At 47.5% G+C, this 19862-nt stretch overlaps 1 protein-coding gene across 1 annotated transcript in view; it reads right to left on the minus strand.

Annotated features, from left to right (window-relative positions):
• The window catches only part of MTCL1 (microtubule crosslinking factor 1), a 197808-nt gene that overhangs the window by 40343 nt on the left and 137603 nt on the right, over positions 1–19862 (minus strand). Inside the window, exons 7-9 of the mRNA XM_024213373.3 lie at positions 18040–18162; positions 15485–15715; positions 14105–14293 (exon numbers count right to left, since the gene is read on the minus strand). Coding sequence (XP_024069141.2) covers positions 14105–14293; positions 15485–15715; positions 18040–18162 — 543 coding nt within the window. The remainder of the gene's footprint in view (positions 1–14104; positions 14294–15484; positions 15716–18039; positions 18163–19862) is intronic.

Raw genomic sequence — 19862 nt, forward strand, 5'->3', positions numbered from 1 at the left:
ATTAATTAAATATAAAGACTATTTGGATGTGTAGTTATAAACCCATGATCTGACCACTCCTTCCCCTCCAGCCTGGAGAAGTTTGGGTTCAAGTGGCAGAGCAAACATTAGCTTGGGATCATCTCAATCCATTTCCCCCCCCTCCGTCCCTTGAGAATGTCATTTAACATTTTAGCAGCAGTCAGGGACGTGCCAGCAGCTTGGTCTGGTAGGGAGTCACAAACAAAAGGTCAGGAGCAGCCACAACAGAGGAGATCTCAAGAAGCATGCTTCCTCTCTGTGGTCGCCGAGCCAGGCAAGAGTGGAGCTGGATCTTGGTGCAAATCATTCTAGTACATTTAAATACTAATTACTATTCCTTAAGGCTTTTTTTAAAACCAAGCTTTGAAAGAAAGACAAATATTGTATAAGCCAAAAATATAACTGGGATTTTGCTTGAACCTCCAGAGCACAAAATATGAATATATTTGTTTTTACTGCACTTTACTGAGGGAGCAGAGATAAGTAAACTCTCTTATTTCCTCTCCCCTGTTCTCACACCACCCAGCAGGCATTTCACCCCTTCCACTCAACCAACATGACCCTTTCCCTAGGCAACACCCACCAAACCACCAACCCTCACACTCCCCTTCAAGCAATATTAAAAGCCCCCCTCCACTGGGATGCCAGCCTCACTCTGCCTGCTTGCCTCCCTGCTGCCTTTCTTCTCTGCTCTTGTACATTGCCAGTTCCATGTCAGTTCTTCCTTGCCTGAACTTTTGATATAACCCAGGCTGGTTCCTGGCCTGAGGGAGTAAGTCAGCATCATGGAGAGTTGGATTATGTCAGGAAGGACAGGCTGAAGTAAGAGTCATATGGGCTGTGCAGAGAGTAGTGACAGAGAGGATCGTTCTTCTCAAGAGTCTCTATCTACCCAGTCTCCCAGCACCAAGAACCAACCCCTCCCTCCTTTCCAGCACTCCTCTCCCCCATAAACATTAGGAAAATGGCCAATCCCTAAAGTGAAGTTCACTTGGAGATTAACCAGCATTTTAATGGTTAAGACCATCATTCTTAAAGGAAGCTATTGATTTGGGGTGCCTCAATTTTTGAGTGTCCAACATCCCACATGTCTCAAGGTAGGTATCAAAAACAGAGCACCTACAACTAGAGGCCACTCTTCAAAATTATGGCCTCGGTGTTACGAATTTTCCTCCATGCAATTCCTCTTTCGAGAGAGGGGTGGAAGAGTCTGCAGCAGCAGGAGATAAACCCAGCCAACCCATAACCCATTAAACATGAACACAAGTTACTCACAGTTGTAGTAAACCCCTTTCCAGACCTACTCCTCTCAGTCACAAACACATTATTACAGGAACTCCTTCTTAATAGGAAGTGTGAAAAACCTGCCTGGTCCAAATCCAGACCCCCGTCATCTCTGCACTGTCCAGCCTGAAACTCCAACCACAGCAAGGAAATGCAATCTTGAGAGGAGACCCCCCCCTCCTACCCACAGCACTTGCTACTTAGCTCTGTTCCCTCCACAGGAGCTGGAGCTGTGGCTCTAATCCCACCAGCCACACATATATACACTGCCATATATCCAGAGCTTGAAGTTTCTCAAGAAGACAATATTAAAGGACAATTGCAAACTATACCAATGCAAAGGAAAGACAGGAAGAATAGTAAGAGGCCAATATGGCTCCCCCACGAGCGCTTTAATGACCTAAAATTCAAAAAGGAATCCTACAAAAAGGAGAAGTATGGACAAATTGCTAAGGAGGAGTACAAAAGAACACCACAAGCATGTAGGTACGAAATCAGAAAGGCACAAAATGAGTTATATCTAGTAAGGGACATAAAATGCTATTAGAAGAGGTTCTATAAATGCATTAGAAGCAAGAGAAAGATGAAGGAAAGTGTAGGTCCTCTACTTAGTGGACAAGGAGAGCTAATAACTGATGACATCAAAAAGGCTGTTATGTTTAATGTCAGTTTTGCTTCAGTCTTCACTAAAAGGTTAATGGTGACCAGATACTCAACATAATTAATATTAATAAAGAGGAAGGAACACAAGCCAAAGCAGGGAAAAAACAGGTTAAAGAATAAACAAGTTAAATGTATTCAAGTCAGCAGGGCCTGATTAAATTCATCCTAGGTTACTTAAGGAAATCTCGGAACGGTTATAAATTATCTTTGAGAACTCCTGGAAGAGTTACCCACGAAAGCTTATGCCCAAATAAATTTGTTAGTCTTTAAGGTGCCACCAGACTCCTTGTTGTTTTTCCTGGAAGATAGGCAAGGTCCCAGAAAACTGGAGAAAGGGGAATAAAGAGGACCTAGGGAATTATAGATCAGTCTGCCTAACTTTAATATCTGGAAAGATATGTGGAACAAATTATTAAACAAACTTCATCAATTCATCAGCATCAGGAGGATAACAGATTATAAGGAATAGTCAGCATGAATTTGTCAAGAACAAATTATGCCAAACCAACCTCATTTCCGCTTTGACAGGGTTTCTGGTCTAGTGGATAGAGGGAAAGCAGCAGATGTGATATATCTTAATGTCAGTAGGGCTTTTGACACAGTCCCACATGATATTCTCATAAGCAAACTAGGGAAATGTGATCTAAATGAAATTACTATAAGGTTGGTGCACAACTGGTTGAAAGACAGTACTCAAAGAGTAGTCATCAATGGTTCTCTGTCAAAAGGGGATGGCATATCTAGTCTCACAGAGGTCATTCCTGAGTCCGATATATTATTAAATATTTTCATTAATGATTTGGATAAAAGAGTGGAGAGTACACTTATAAAATCTGAAGATGACTGTAGAGGAGCGGACTCACCATCGCGGCACCTCCTGCTGGTCACTTCGGGGAATTAGCTCTTCCAGCGTCCTGGAACGCCCCCTGCAGGCCAGTGATCCGCCTGTCCTCTGGCCCCCGTGTCCCTCCCAGATCCCGGTTCTCCTCTTTCGACAGAGGGGAAGGACAGCGGGATGTGGAATAGACATGAGCAACACATCTCGAAGAACACCAGTTAAGGAAAAGGTAACTGTCTTTTCTTCTTCGAGTGATTCCTTAGGTGTATTCCACAATAGGTGATTCCAAGCTATATCTGTTGGAGGTGGGTAGGAGTTCACAAACTCTCGGGACGGAGTACGGCCCTGCTGAACCCGGTGTCCTCCCTGGTCTGGGAGATGATTGCATAATGCGAGGTGAACGTGTGAACTGAAGACCATATGGCAGCCCTATAAATGTCCTGAATGGGGACATGGGCTAAAAAGGCAGCCAACGAGGTCTGCGCCCTAGTCAAGGGTGCCCTCACAATTGGTGGTGGAGGGATTCCCGCCAGGTCATAACAGGTACGGATGGATGAGGTGATCCAGTTGGAGAGCCGCTGAGTGGAGACCGGCCTACCCTTCATGCGCTCGGCCAAGTCGACGAACAGCTGCGAGGACTTTCTGAACGGCTTAGTCCGCTCCAGGTAAAAAGCCAGAGCCCATCTCACATCCAGTGTGTTGAGGCGGCGCTCCTCACTGGATGTATGGGGCTTGGGGCAGAGAACCAGCAGAAAAATGTCCTGACCCATGTGATAGGCAGAGACCACCTTAGGGAGGAACAAAGGATGTGGTCAGAGCTGGACCTTATCCTTATGGAACACCATGTACGGGGGCTCGGAGGTCAGGGCCCTGAGTTCTGAGACTCTCCTAGCCAACGTGATCACCACCAGGAAGGCTACCTTCCACGAGAGGTACGACCAGGCGCACATAGCTAGTGGCTCAAACCGGGGGCCCACGAGGCGGGCCAACACAGGTTTAGGTCCCACTGCAGGACTGGGGGCCTAAACATACGGGAAGAGACAATCCAACCCCTTAAGGAATCAGCCAGTCATAGCATGGGAGAATACCATGTGGCCCTGCACCGGTGGGTAGAAGGCCGATATGGCTGCCAGGTGCACCTTGACTGATGAGGGTGCCAGGCCCTGGGCTTTATGGTGAAGGAGGTAGTCCAGAATCAGCTGGATCAGGGCAGCCACTGGGGAAACGCCCTGCTCATCAACCCATCTGTAAAACCGAGACCACTTTGCCAAGTAGGCTCGGCGCATGGAGGGTCGCCTGCTTTCTAAGAGGACGCATTGAACCCCTTCCGACCACGTCCTTTCCTCCCGGCCTAACCGTTGAGCAGCCACGCCGTGAGGTGGAGTGCTGCTAGGTTGGGGTGGAGGAGGTGGCCCTGGTCCTGGAAGAGTAGGTCCGGGCAGGATGGCAACGGCCACGGTGGGGCGACCGCCAGGCCCGTGAGGGTCCCGTACCAATGCTGCCTGGGCCATGCCGGGGCGATCAGAAGGACCCGGGCCTTGTCTGTCTATCTTTTCCAGGACCCTGCCGATCAGCAGGAATGGGGGAAAGGCATAGAGAAGCTGGCCTGACCAGGACAGGAGGAAGGCATCGGAGATAGCGCCCAATCCCAGCCCCCGCCAGAGCAGAACCGGGGACAGTGACGATTCTGCCGAGTCATGAACAGGTCCACCTGGGGAGTTCCCCACACTTGGAAAAGACTGTGTACCACATCTGGGTGGAGAGACCACTCGTGCTGAGAGGAGAAGTCCCTGCTCAAGCAATCCGCCCAGAGTTCCGGGTGCCCGGTAGGTGGAAGGCCTGTAGGCAGATGTCGTGGGCTATACAAAAGTCCCATAGCCTGAGGGCTTCGTGGCAGAGGATCGGGCCCTGCCTTGCCTGTTGAAGTAAAACATTGAGGCAGTGTTATCCGTGAGAACCCTGACCACCCGGCCCTCCAGGTGCACGCGGAAGGCCATGCACGCCAGCTGCACCGCCCTGAGCTCCTTGACGTTTATGTGGAGGGTCAGGTCCTGAGCCGACCACAGACCATGGGTCGGAACGTTGCCCACATGGGCCCCCCATCCGAGGTCCGACGCATCTGACACCAGTTCCAGCGATGGGGCCCTGCCCCTTGGAGCATGTTTCTCGGGGAGGATCACCACCGCAGGGAGATCATTGGCTCAGGCACCGTGAGAACTTTGTCCATCTTGTCCCTGGCCTGGGAGAACACCGAGGCCAACCAGAGCTGGAGAGGCCTCATCCTGAGTCTGGCGTGATGGACCACATACGTGCACACCGACATGTGACCCAAGAGCTGGAGGCACGCTCTGGCTGTTGTCACCGGAAACCTTGTGACCGTCACGATGAGCCCCTTCAGGGTCTCGAACCTGTCCAGTGGGAGGGAGGCTCTGGCCGACAAACTGTCCAGGACTGCCCTGATAAACTCTATGTGTTGTACCGGGACTAACGTGGACTTGGTGTTGTTTACCCACAGGCCCAAAGTGGTGCATGTGGACAGAAGGAGCACCACATGATCCCACACCTGCGAGCGGGAGCTGCCCTTGACCACCCAGTTGTCCAGATAGGGGAAGATCTGGACCCCCCGGCGCCTGAGGTAGGCCGCTACCACCAACATACATTTTGTGAATACCCTGGCGGCAGTGGACAGGCCAAACAGGAGGACCGTAAATTGGTAGTGTTCCTGCCCCACCATGAAACAGAGGAAGCGTCTGTGCCCCTCGAATATATGAATGTGGAAGTACGCGTCCCGCAAATTGAGGGCGGCATACCAGTCCCCGGGATCCAGGGAGGGGATGATGGAGGCCAGGGAGACCATGCGGAACTTGAATTTCAGCATGTACTGGTTCAGACCTCGCAGGTCCAAGATGGGCCTGAGCCCCCCTTTGGCCTTCGGGATAAGGAAATAACGGGAGTAGTACCCCTTGCATTTGAACTTCCCAGGTACCGCTTCCACTGCTCAGAGATCCAGGAGCCACCCCACTTCCTGCTCAAGCAGAGCCTCGTGAGAGGGGTCCCGCAGGAGGGATGGGGGCAGAGGATGGTTGGGTGGAGTGGAAGTAAACTGGAGGGTGTAGCCCCGGGAGAATGGTGTTGAGGACCCATCGGTCCGAGGTCAGCTGCGACCACTCCGGGAGGAAAGCACACAACGATTGGAGAAGGGAAGCTTTATTGAGGCTGGATCCCTGATGAGAACTGGCAGGGTGCCCCCGGGCGTCCCATCAAAACTGCCTTTTCCCTGCCTGCTTGCCCTTGGAGGACCCAGGCTGAGAGGCAGGTCGAGACTGCCTTTGAGGGCACTTCTTATAGTCCCGCGACTTCTTATAAGCGGTCTCGTATTTTGAGTGGGTGGCCAGAGTGGGAGTCTGCTGCGGCTTGAGCTTAGGTTTAGCCGGAGCCGGAACATAGAGACCCAGAGTCTGGTGCATCATGCGGGAGTCTTTCAGGCCATGCAGCTTTGTATCCATTTTTTCCGCAAACAGAGCTTTGCCATCAAACGGGAGGTCCCGCAGGGAGGTCTGCACCTCACTGGACAGCCCAGAGAGCAGGAGCCATGATGCTCTTCTCATGGACACCACGGAGGCCATGGACCACACGGCTGTGTCCCCTGCATCTGAAGCTGCCTGCCATATTGCCCTGGCAGCTGCTGTACCCTCTTCCACCAGCGCCTTGAACTCCTTCCTGTAGCACTCCTGGAGGGAGTCCTCGAACTTGGGCAGGGAGCCCCACAGATTGAACTCATACTGGCCCAGGAGAGCCTGGTGGTTCGCCACCTGTAACTGGAAGCTTGAGGATGAATAAATTTTCCTTCCACATGAATCCAGCCTCCTTGAATCTTTATTTTTTGGGGTAGGGGCTGGTTGGCCCTGCCGTTCCCTGTGGTTGACCGACTCGACCACCAGGGAGTTAGGAGCAGGGTGGGTGTATAAGTATTCATGCCCCTTGATGGGTACAAAATACTTGCATTCCGCTCTCTTAGGGATGGGGGCCAATGAGGCTGGGGTTTGCCACAGGGCGTTTGAAATTTTTGCCACCCCTTCGTGGAGAGGCAAGGCCACTCTGCCCAGTGCCGACCACGGGACCGCGATCCCGACGTGGAGGACCGGTACCGTAGGTAACAGCTGCTCAACAATCGGCTCCGGCGGGCAGGCGGACCCATGAGCGGGACGACGAACGGGAACGGCATCGACATTCATGTTGTAACCAGCTAGATAGCCCCTCCGAGACGAGGATCTTTGGTGTTGTCTGCCTCGGTTCCCTCGGTGTTCGCTCCTAGAGGCGGAGTGGTGCCAGGAGTCTCGGTCAGATGGAACCCAACCAGACAACTTGGTGGGAGTCGATGGCGACCCATGTGGACTTTGCACAGAATGGTCGCTGGGCAGCGAACGGTGTCAGGAACGTTCCCTTGACCGAGACCAGTACCGAGTCGGGGGTGACTGCGGAGATCCCAGGGACGGCTTGCCTCTGGAGTGCGGGGCCGACATCGGCAGTGCTCCTGGTACCGGCATGGACATGACATCCCGGGCCACCTGCAGGGCCTCCGTTGTGGAGGGCATCCGGACATCCAGGGAGGCCTGCTCCGAATGGGCCAGGCTACTCCGCTCGACTTGAGTCGGAGGCCTAGAGGCCAGTGGGGGATCGAGGACTGCAACATGGGTCTAGTCTCTGCCCCGGATTTACTCCGGTGCTGCCGTGGACGGGGCAGCACCTAGCCTTCCTAGCCTTCTTGGCGTGCCCCGTGGACGGGGAGCGGTGCCTACTAGTCGATGGCGCCGAAGGGTCGCTGCGCACCGACACCGGGGGGGTCACTCGGTGCCGACTCGGAGTGGTGCGCCGGAGCCGGGGTCAGCGCCGACTCCATCAGAATAGCCCGGAGCCTAATGTCCCTTTCTTTCTTGGTCCAAGGCTTAAACGACTTGCAGATCTTGCAGCGATCGCTGAGATGGGTTTCCCCCAAACAGCGTAAACAGTCCGCATGCTGATCATTCACTGGCATAGGTCACCTACAAGTGTCGCACGACTTAAAACCCAGGGCCCGGGGCATGCCCCGGCCCAGGCGTTCTACCTAAACTAAACTAGACTAATCAACTAACTAACTACAGGTACCACACACTGAACAAACAAGAGTTCTGGGGATGACCTACAGCAAAGCTGGAGCAGAGCAGTTCCGAAGCACCTTCACTGGCAGCAAGAAGGAACTGAGGGTAGGGGGAGTGTGCAGCGCCACTTATACCGCGCCATGGAGGCGCCACTCCAGGGGTCGCTAGGGGCGCTCCCCCACGGGTACTGCTAGGGGAAAAACTTCCAGCACCGGTGCATGTGGCAAACACGCACACCTATTGTGGAATACACATGAGCAATCACCCGAAGAAGAATTGCATGTTCAGGGAGGTTTGCAGGCTAACTTCTTTGAGGGAGATGTTGACGAAATCAACCACTAATGAGCTATGTGCGCCTCGGTGGCTTTTAGCAGCTATGAGTGGCCAAGGTCTATTTCAAATATTGCGCCCAGACATCTCTCAGAGCTTCCACGGAACTCACTTTTGGTACTGGGATTCCATTAGGGAAAGTGGGGTGACACCTTCTTTGCTCCAATTTTGTGATCACTAATAAATATGTATTAATGAAGTATTTTTAAAATCTGGAATAATTTATAAACTGAGGTTTATACTGGAAATTCTGTAATGTGTATAGAGTCAGGGGGGAGGGATAGCTCAGTGGTTTGAGCATTGGCTTGCTAAACCCAGGGTTGTGAGTTCAATCCTTGAGGGGGCCACTTAGGGATCTGGGGCAAAAATCAGTACTTGGTCCTGCTAGTGAAGGCAGGGGGCTGGACTCGTATGACTTTTCAAGGTCCCTTCCAGTTCTAGGCGGTAGGATATCTCCATTAATTTTATTTATTTATTTAGATCCTGCAAGCTCATGGAATTCAGTGGGAGTTCGAAGTATAGAGGGCATGCAGTGTCGTGCCCTACTTTTGCAGCAAAATTGACTTTTTGAGCCAAACATATAATAGTGTATCTGAGAGCAGAATATGGCTCTTACAGAGCCCTAAATTGGCTACAGGATCAGAATTAACCTGCAACAAAGTTTCTTTCTTTTTCGTATTAGAGAGTGATACGACCCTTTCTTGTCACTAATAATTAGCTGGAAGCCCAATAGCAGTAAACCATTTTAACTCTCAATGTATCTGTCAAATACAGAGTGCTTGGAAATTGAGGAGTGTGGTATATGCCATACAGTATAATATACAATGAAATGCAGTATAGCTCTTGAAATAAGTAATATCTTACTATTCTTGCAGTAGTCACACAATACGTATTTCCTGGTTAGAAGGCAGAAAACTTGTTTTGCCCTCACAAATCCACCGGAGCCCCATGCAGTATTCATTAGAAATATCTGCTTCTATCAGCAGGGGTACTGAGACATGATTTGTTACTATGAGTCATTTCCTTAAGTGAGATTGCTGGAAATGCTGAATTAGAAGAGAACGTAACACTTACAAAAATGAATTATATGCATGCTACTTACCACTGTTGCCAATTTAATTGACATTAATCTCAGAGCAATGATTCTTTCAGAGAGGACATATTTTATTCATATATTCTTGATTGGTGAGATTGCTGTCTAAGGCTGTACTTGAAAAGCTAATATATGGCTGAGGCTTATTGAGATGGTACTGGTTTATATTTATTTTACTCAATCGTAGACTAATTTCGTCTACAAGATGAACGCAGTTATATGATATGTTTATAAGCATCTCTTCAGTGCCCTGCGCCTCAGCCGCATTCTCGGGAGGAGACCATGGTGATATATAAGGGACTGGTGAGCTACATTCCCAGAAAGGGCAGCTTCTGACCTCCAACAAGATTATTAATACTAAACCCTTCCTAAGTCAGACATGTGAGTGCCAGACTAACCAAATGAATAAAATCTCGGTAGCGCATTTTACATGATAACATCTACTGGACAAAGGCTTTGGGTACCTTTCACTACATTGTAGCTAGAGAATGGAGTTCTCAGTTACTGACGGTCAAAAAGCAAAGGCAAAATGCACCCCAGTTGTTCATAGGCTGTAAGAACAGTATGCAGCTCTCTATAGACCATACTTTTGTGGTTTTGTCTGCGTCACGCGTGCACAGACACACACACACATAACAGTTTAAGCCTTGAACCTAAGAAGTAGGTGCAAGAGTCCTGTAAACTCCCTAGAAACAATCCTAGTCTTACTACAGGATGGAGACAAATTGTTTCCTAGAGTGGATCTATTAGATCACACAGCCATCACAAATACTGTATTAATAGTGTAGGACCAGATCATGTCCTGTGGATCCTCACATAGAGGGGGCCCCTCTGAGGGTCGATGCCCTTCAATGTGAATTGAAAGCATGCCCCCACAGCACCATGGCCCCTCCTCTCCAGACTCCATGGAGAACTTGGACGGTCTGCAGATCTGGGGAGGGCAGAGGAAGTTAGAGGGAGAAGAGTAGGGAATGCAGATACACATACTATTCCCCAAACCCTGTGGAGATTCCAGTGGGAAGTTAATACAGCCTAAGACAGTATTCATTTTCTTGCAGACTCCCTCTACGCTGTGGTTTCCCCCAGTCCTAAGTGTGTTGTGTAGTGGGGCAGCTGCCCCACTCTGGCGTGGAAGGGGTTAAAGCAAGCCAGAGAGGCTGAGCAGGGCCCCAGCCAATCCTGGAAGAGCTTATTGGGAGCCATTCAAGTGGAGGCTGCAGGGCGGAGAGGAGTGGAGTCTCTCCCTGGAGGGCAAAGGGAGAAGAACTGGCTCCTAGAGAGAGAAGTACCTAAGACAGAGCAGGGCTGGGCAGGGTCAGCGGAGGCTGGGGGAGCTCTAGGCTGATGACTGCCAGACTGGGGCCCTGACACAAAGGGGCAGAGAAGGTGCTGGGGCTACGGGGAAGTGGCCCAGGGAAGCAGGCAGTAGAGGAGAGTTGGAGGAGGGCAGTAAGTGGCTGCCGCTAGAGCAGGGGTGGGCAAACTACGGCCCGGGGGCCGCATCCGGCCCATCAGACATTTAAATCTGGCCCTTGAGCGCCCGCCGGGGAGCAGGGTTGGGGGCTTGCCCTGCTCCACGCGTGCCGTGGCTCTGTGTGGCTCCCGGAAGCAGCAGCATGACCCCGTACGGCTCCTACACATAGGGGCAGGCAGGGGGCTCCGTACACTCAGGGCCGGCTCCAGCGTTTTTGCCACCCCAAGCAGCAGGGAAAAAAAAAGAAGCAGTGATCGGCAGCACTTCGGCGGCAGTGCTACCACCGCCGCTTCATTCTTCGGCGTCAATTCAGCGACAAGTCCTTCCCTCCAAGAGGGACTGAGGGACCCACCACCGAATTGCCGCCAAAGAGCTGAAAGTGCCGCCCCTTTCCGTTGGCCGCCCCAAGTACCTGCTTGCTGCGCTGGTGCCTAGAGCCGGCCCTGCGTACACTGCTCCTGCCCCAAGTGCCACCCCTGCAGCTCCCATTGGCTGGGAACTGCAGCCAATGGGAGCTGCAGGGGCAGCACCTGTAGATGGGGCAGTGCAGAGCCACCTGGCCGCGCCTCCATGTAGGAGCCGGAGGGGGGACATGCCACTGCTTCCGGGAGCTGCTTGAGGTAAGCACTGCCCGGAGCCTGCACTCCTGCCCCCCTCCTGTGCCCCAACCTCCTGCCCCAGCACTGATCCTCCTCCTGCCCTCCGAACCCCTCGGTCCCACCCCAGAGCCTGCACCCCCAGCCAGAGCCCTAACCTCCTGCCCCGCACCCCAACCCCCTGTCCCAGCCCAGAGCCCCCTCCTGCACCCTGAACTCCTCATTTCTGGCCCCACCCCAGAGTCCGCACCCCCAGCCAGAGCCCTCACACTCCCCTCTCAAACCCCAACCTCCAATTTTGTTAGCATTCACGGCCTGCCAAACAATTTCCATACCCAGATGTGGTCCTCGGGCCAAAAAGTTTGCCCAACCCTGCGTTAGAGGGTCCCTGGTTCGGGGGCGAGAGTAGCAGGTGGGGTGGGGCGAGCTGGGACACCCTCCTCTTCCCCCCCACTTCCCAGTGATGAGAGTGGCTAAGCCAGACTGCAGTTTGCCCTTGGAGGAAGGGGCACAAAACTCCCCACCTTCCACTCCAAGGGCAAGGCTCATTTCTTTGACCTTGACTTCTCTAACAAATACATTGCAACAGATCATATAAACAAAACAAGCCACACCCTACCAAATCAAGACACTCCATTGCACATCACTTCTTTTTTTTTGGGAGAGGATGAGAGAACAAAACATGTGACAGTTGTGTAGTCACATGGCTTAGTACACTACTGGAAGGGGCTCAGATACTTTGCTGATTACCACAGTATAAAAGCCTATAAAGAATAGAATAGAATTTAGGACCAACTTCTATTTGCAATTACTTAATATAAATCTGAAGAAATCAGAATTTACACTGGTGTCATATAGGACAGTTGGGTTCTCAGTGGACAGGATGACTGGTATGCAGCAAATGAAGGCAGGAATATGAAGTGAATTAGGCAGGGGTATGGTCACTGTTCAGTGATCACAAAAATAAACGTTGAATAGCTGTCTAATTTACCACACACTTTCCAAACTGAACACTGAATGAAGCATGAGTCCTGTGGAAAAATAGTATGTGATCACGTAACTATAGACAAAATTCATCATAATTAAGGCTAAGATTTTGTCACGGATACTTTTAGTAAAAGTCACGGACAGGTCACGGGCATAACAGAAAAATTCACGGAAGCTGTGACCTGTCCCTAACTTTTACTAAAAATATCCCTGACAAAATGGGGATCTACGACTCCCCACACTACCTCAAGTGGGGCTGCTGCAGGGACTAGGAGCTGCCTGGAGCAGCTGGAGGCTGCAGGGTACCCCAGCCGCCTGCAGCTCCGGGCATCCCCCCTGCCTGTGGGGGCTGGGAGCTCAGGGGGCTCCCCGCCAACTGAGGGGGCCAGGAGCTTGGGTTCCTCCGCAGCAGCCCGGAGCTGCCCGCCACCCATGGCAGCCCAGAGCGGCCGGGAGCTTGGGGGTTCCCTGACACCTCTGGCAGCTGGGAGCTCGGGGTTCCTGAGCTGGCCCGGTGGCAGGGAACTGGGGGTTCCCCACTGCTGCCCACTAGGAGCTTAGGGGGTCCCCCATTGCCCTGGGCGGCTGGGAGCTTGGAGTTCCCCTGCTGCACCGCTCCCAGCAGCAGGGAGCTGGGGGGTTCCCCCGCCGCCAGCAGCAGCAGAAAGCTGGGGGTACCCCCACCGCCCACGGTGGCTGGGAGCTCCGGGGGCCACCAGAGGTGGCGGGGTACCCCACAGCTTTCTGCCCCAGCGGGCGGTGGGGTACCCTGCAGCTCCTGGCCACCACAGGCTGACGTCACGGAGGCCACTGAAAGTCACTGATTCTGTGACTTCTGAGACCTCCGTGACTAAATCGCAGTCCTAATCATAATGCACATACACAAGGGTCAGAGTTAAATTAGAGCAACATTTGTGTACAAAAGACGGAAGTTAAAAGGAATAATAACTTACTGCATTTTGTTTTACTCTCCTACTGGAACACTTGTTAACTGTTAATAGTATATTCTTTTGTATTAAGTTTTTACTCTGTTTAGTAATATTCAATACGTAGCCTTTGAGCCATTTAAAAATATATTCCCAACTTGAACCCTAACTGCTGAGTTGATTCCATTTATTGTAGATTAAATTCTTCACATTTGCCTAGTCCAACCTCAAGGCAGGCATGGCACAGGAGATCGCTGGGAGGACCGGATAGGATTTGCCTTTAGCCATTTAAAAATGATGTCCAATGATGCAACAGAATTTGGCATTACTTTTCCTTTATTTTTACGGAAGACATTAAATACATGTGCCAGATTCTTAAAATATTTAAATGAAATAAAAAGCACCCCTCCTTTCTAATGGCTAGATGGTAAAATGCTCAGGAAAGATGAGTATGTAAATTCTGCAAGCCATCAGATATTGATATATTTTTCTGGGCAAGCAGCCACAAGAGGAAATGGGATTTTTTCACTCCTAGCATCTGTCAAGAGGACAGTAGTAATCATATGACTCCCTATTAAATATAGATATAATGGATGAAACCCATTAAAGTTGCTGTGTAGCTAGGATTGAAGTTGTGTACAATTCTAGGTACTAAGATAAAATAGAACAGCAGCAAAACAAAATGGATGCCATTAAAAAAATCTAGAGCATTAATTCCCAAGGTATGATGTGTAACTCCCTTCTGGTGTAGTACCTGCTTTTGATGCTGCAATAGTTCTGCAGTCTGCAGCTGTGGTCCATGGTCAGTGCTCTCCGCTGTGGAATGTTGGGAATAATCCGTCAGTGCAAACACAAGGTCATCCTCCTCCTCATCTTGTTCTGGGTCATCTCCCTTTCGTTCAGACTGAATGCCAAATTCTGGTAGGGCATCGAGGTGTTCAATCTAAAATGGCAAGGCAATGAACTCTACAGACACTGTTCCTGTATTAACTGTACAGTGACAAAAAAAAAAATCTACTGAAGACTGGAGAAAAGGGATCTCCTTGTGTGTTGCAATTTATTAAATCATATTCTGTATGCCAGTGAGAATGTTATTACACAACAGAAAACAGAAAAGATGTTTTGCTATTAGGTGTGGGTTTAGTTTACGCAAAAGAGTATTGCAGCATTTATAAATGGTCACTCTTGTCTTGAAGATTATTCATTCTGCCTAATTTGGTAGCACAAACACCTGCAGCAATTGTAGACCAGGAAATGCTGAAAGAAAAGACACCATGGACAGGAGGTACATAAATATTAGCAATACATGAAACAATTACTTAGAAGATGGTTTGGGAATTATATGAATTTGAAGGATAATTCGTCCCTCCCCAGGAATTTTGGTTAGAGCAGCAGATTGAGAAAATGCCTCTCTCCCAGTCATTTTGTTTAATAAGGCCAAGATTTCCCAATGTGTGTAGGTGATTCTGGGTGCCTTCTTTCAGAGTGGTGCTTACTGTCTGAAAATCAAACGCCTTTTAAGGGGTCTCAAATTGGCCACCCAAAATCACTAGTTTTGAAAATCTTGGCCTAAATTATTAGGTGCTGGAGGAACACCATAATGGTGATGTGAGTGCTGATGGTGATATGTTTGTGTGGGGAAAAGGAATCAACATGGATGAATCACTGCTGAATTCCCACAAGTGTGTGACTCTACTGCCAGTATGAAAACATAACACCTCTTCATCTGAATTCCTGAGGGCTTTTTGAGGAGCACACTGTACATAAATGTGGAAAAAGCAACATCACTCAAACCATCCAAACAGATTTTAATCCATTAGCCCACTTATTGCTCCATATATTTGTGCTAGCTGGGGGTTTTGTTTTAAAGATGAGAGAGCAGTAATTCAGAGATGTCATATGGGTTATCCCTCTTTACAAAACTATTTTAAAAAGGCCAGTAACTTTAACTTTAAATTCCATTTCAGTCCCTTTTAAACTCACGATTATGGAGGGCTGGTGTGGCTCCATAGTTGGTTGAGTTGAGGTTTGCATGCAAAACAGGGATATCTGAATATTCATTTTGCTCATGACAGAACTAGCAACTCCACACATCCTTGCAGTTTCACTTCACTGAATAAGATGGGCCTGTTACCTCCAGTACGTCCTCTCCTTCCTCTTCTATTTGCTTGCCTTGCTGCCAGTGTTTCAGCAGCCACTTCAGTTTCACATACAGGAGGAAGGTATTCTGCTTGAAATGCCTGAGTTCTTGCTGCATCAAACTTTTCTCCTGACCCCAGGTCTTCTCCTCCAATTTATTCTGCAAAGTCAAGCTCTGCACCTCCAAATCTTTCCTCCGCAAGGTCTGCAGATGCTCCTCCTCCAGCTTTAATGGAACAACACACACAGTATCAATAGGGTGCTGCTGATGGGTGAGACAAACTGAAACCTCTAATTTTAATCAATATTAGCTACTTAATTTGGCAATAATCCTGACTTTTGAGGAATCAGAAGACCACAGCTTGCAGCCCTCAATTAATTAACCATATGCAAATAACCTGCTGAGGGAATGTACAGTTAATTCACTTTAAAGATGCATAACAACAATGCTGCTACATAAAACACATTTATGTCCTACATACTTTCCTTCCTCTCTTCATTGCATCTTTTCAATATGTTCCCTGCATGGCCCTGACCTTACAACTGCTTCATACAAAATTCATTTAATGACTGAATTTCCACCTACTCCTATAAAATGAGAGTATAATAATCCCTACAACACGAAAGAATTTTAATTTTCCTCCCCTCCCTGCGCAGTCACTCCTTTTGTTAAGAATATATCTTCATCCTACTCTCAAGAAACAGAGTTCCTTTGTCCTTTATATTTGGTATCAAACACAAGTCTTGGCCTTTTTACATTAGCACCGAGGATTCATACTTAAAAGGGCTGTTTGAGCTGGCTCATGGTGAACTCCTACAGTTTCTGCACAAGGCTGAAGCACAGATGCACACTGTGGTTGAAGACATAAGCATACTGAGACTCAGAATAGTCTGAGTTCCAACCCCATAAGCACCAAGAATAGCTCACAGTCTCACAGTTTGCAATTTAAACCCTATTATAATTTATTTGACACCAAACTTTGGCCAGAAAAGTCATTTTTCAATGCAACTTCTTACTGTATAAGTGAAAAGCAGGCAATGGATTGACCTGGCACCAATAAGAGTTACATAAATTACCTTTCAGCAGTCGCATACTCCTACATGAATGGCAATATATTTCTGTTTTAACTGAATGTGGATGCTTACTAATGAGGAAAAGGCATTTAGAAAAGGAATGCAGAGCCATTGTTTATAGATGCCATTTCATATTGTTTTGTTTCCTGTCATATCATGAGACTATTAAATAACTGCCTCTCTTGTTAGTTACCAATCCAGTACAAATGAAAGCCATAGTAAACTAACCACCACAATGCCTTAAACCATACAGAATATATCCTGCAACAAACACCTCATAGCTATAGAGAACACTTGAAATTCATCTTCAGGAAAGTGGACAGAAAACCAGACCAATAATTCCCATTACCAATAAAATGAAATGAAATAAAATAAAATATGTATCTAATTTCCTCTAAAACATTCAGAATCCTATTTGCGACCTGCCATTCCATGACAAGCACTTTACTAAATAATGAACCCTTTAAAAAGTTTTTAGCACAGAACTAAGCTAACAAAATCAGTTATCCAAAATGCACATACAACATGTTATCTCTTCTGTTAGAGGGATTTTGGAGTAAAACTGGCATATTAATAAATACTCTCAGCAACAGTAAATCCTTGTAAATCAATTCCTGATTGAATCAGGAATATTTACCCACCAAACAATTTACAGGTTTATAATTGACCTTAAAAGTAGTTTAAAACAAAAATAGATATTATGGGCCAAAAGTGTGTGTACAACTCCCAATCATGCCCATGGAGTTGCATACAGAGGGCAGACTTTAGTCCATTGCCACTTAATGTTGCCAGAAACAATACACTAAAAAGGAAACTATCGTAAGCTTCATTTTTGAATGTGTAAATGAATATAACTTGTGTTAACAGAGCCTTGTTCCTTTGAACTGAAATGGAGATTTGGTTAAAAACAGCCAGGATCTATGAATCCAAGTCTTCAAAAAGGTGGGGGCAAATATAGCCAATTTCATGTTATGTACACTGAACATGAGCAATAAAAGACAGGGAAGCAAAGCACTGAGAAATAAAGAGGTCCTGATTTTCATCTCCTGTATACTGGTGTAACTCCTCTGACTTCAGGGAGCGGTCTAAGTGAGATCAGAATCAGGCCTACAACATCCAACTTTGCTCCTGGAGTTCAAGCAAGTGCTGTTCCACTGTCTCATAGAGAGCTGAAGGGGTAAAGAAGCAGCAGCCACTTCTTCTTATATGATCACGAATATAGCAGCTCATGTGAGTTTTTTTGGCTGATTCTCTATCAAGAAGATACACAGGGGCACAAAGATACAGAAATTAGGTCAATTTACATTCAACCAGCTTCTAGATTCTTGGATGAGTGAAAATAAATAAATAAAGTTGATGCTTTTGGGAGTGAATAGTAGTAACATGTAGACACAATTCCCTTGTTTTTGACAAACAATGTTTCATTGTGCAGGCTCTGGCCAAATGTCTGTACCAGTGGATGGGTTTTGCATTTACCTGAATGATCCTCTCTGTAAACTTTTCTTGCTCCTCTTGGTGAAGTCTCGTCTCCTGCTCAAGTTGAGCCTGAAGCTCCTGTATCGATACATTCTGTACAGGTAAAACATGGGAATCCCTGAGCTGATCAGTAGGACAAAGGGACATGTTTAGTGGACAGTGTGTGTTAATGGTGTAAAAAATCTGTAGGACAGACATCTTCGTGACTTACACTTATACATACAGTTATAAGCAAAGCAGGATGTGCACATATGTAGCAATGCCTTAAATATATGTGAGGATTTCTTATGTGGCTTCCTAATAAAATATAAAAATAGGATCTTAATGTTACATGTTGTATATTCCCTTCAGGCCTGATCCTGCTGCCCTTTTATAAGCAGTGTCATTGAAGTAACTGGAACTACTACAAGGTTACAGAATCAGACCCTGTTTATAAGCTACTTATAGTATCTGGTAGTGTATCCAATCCACTGTGATGAAAGGTATTCACTTTTAGCATCCTTGCAGAGAGATTAGCCATACTGTACCTTTAAAAAAAAATCAGATAATGTGATCTCATTTATTACATGTAATACATAATGTTCCAGGTTGAAAAGGTCCCTTTCTTCAGATATGGGACAGGCTTCTACACAAGTTACAGCTGTACCTTACTAACATTTCTATTTTGAAAAGTGACTAAACAAATCAAGTAGTGGAATCCCTGATTATTGTATTTCATCTTTATTCTAAATGTTAGTCTTGCAAACTGATTCTGGGATCTGACCAGACCTCTCAAATATCTCTCATTTTTAGTGATATTACTCACTCAGGGCTTGTCTACACTACCGTGCGGGGTCGATCTAAGATATGCAAGTTCAGCTACGTGAATAGCGTAGCTGAAGTCGACGTACTTAGATCTACTTACCGCAGTTCACTGCGGTAAGTAAGTCGACAGCTGACGCTCTCCCGTCGACTCAGCTTATGCTTCTCGTTCTGGTGGAGTACCAGAGTCGACGGGAGAGCGCTCAGCAGTCGATTTATCGCGTCTATACTAGAGACTCAATAAATCTACCCCCTCTGGATCAATCGCTGCCTGCCGATCCAGCAGGTAGTGTAGACAAGCCTTCAGGCTCAAAATTACTTATGTTCCATACCAATTTGGTGTCCCCTTCAAATTTTATTAACAACAATTATTTCAGTCATGAAGCTAACTAATAACAGACTTAGTTATTTACACCAAAAAAATTAATCTCACAGCATTTACTTTCCTGCACTAATCACTTTTTGTCTCTCTCATTTTGGGTCTTTGCCACACATTTAGGTCTTGGCTATTTCCCAGTTATGGATCTGACAGTCAAACTCAGTTTTCTTCTCACATGTAACAGTAACTTGATATGGAAAACTTTGCAACACAAAAAGAAACATTTTTAGTTACCTGTCAGAGCAGAAACAGGACTATTTGAGGCCTGAAAGGGTGCATTCTAACTTTTTATCAGCCAATTAAAGCTACCATACACACTCTCTCTGGGCAAACTGGTTCCTTCTTTAATTGGTACTATGCTGTATAATTGACTTGTGCACATGTCTGTTCTATGCCTGAAAAGAGAGATTTTTAATAGAGCTGGGGGAATGAACTGATTTTTTCAGTTCTCTGGCAGTTGTGAAAAAAAAATAGAAATAAAAATTTCAGTTTGGCTAACAATCAAAAAATTGCAAACAATTTCGGTGAATTGAAAAAATCTATTTAGGGTAAAATGGAACATGTTTTGTTTGACCTCAAACAGACTTTTTCAATCATTTTTAAAGGTCTAGATTTACAAAATGGGAGGGAGGAGGAGCAGGTA

The sequence above is a fragment of the Terrapene carolina genome, unplaced genomic scaffold (genome assembly GCF_002925995.2).
Source record: "Terrapene carolina triunguis isolate 2854851 unplaced genomic scaffold, T_m_triunguis-2.0 Scaffold58, whole genome shotgun sequence".
NCBI lineage: Eukaryota > Metazoa > Chordata > Testudines > Emydidae > Terrapene > Terrapene triunguis.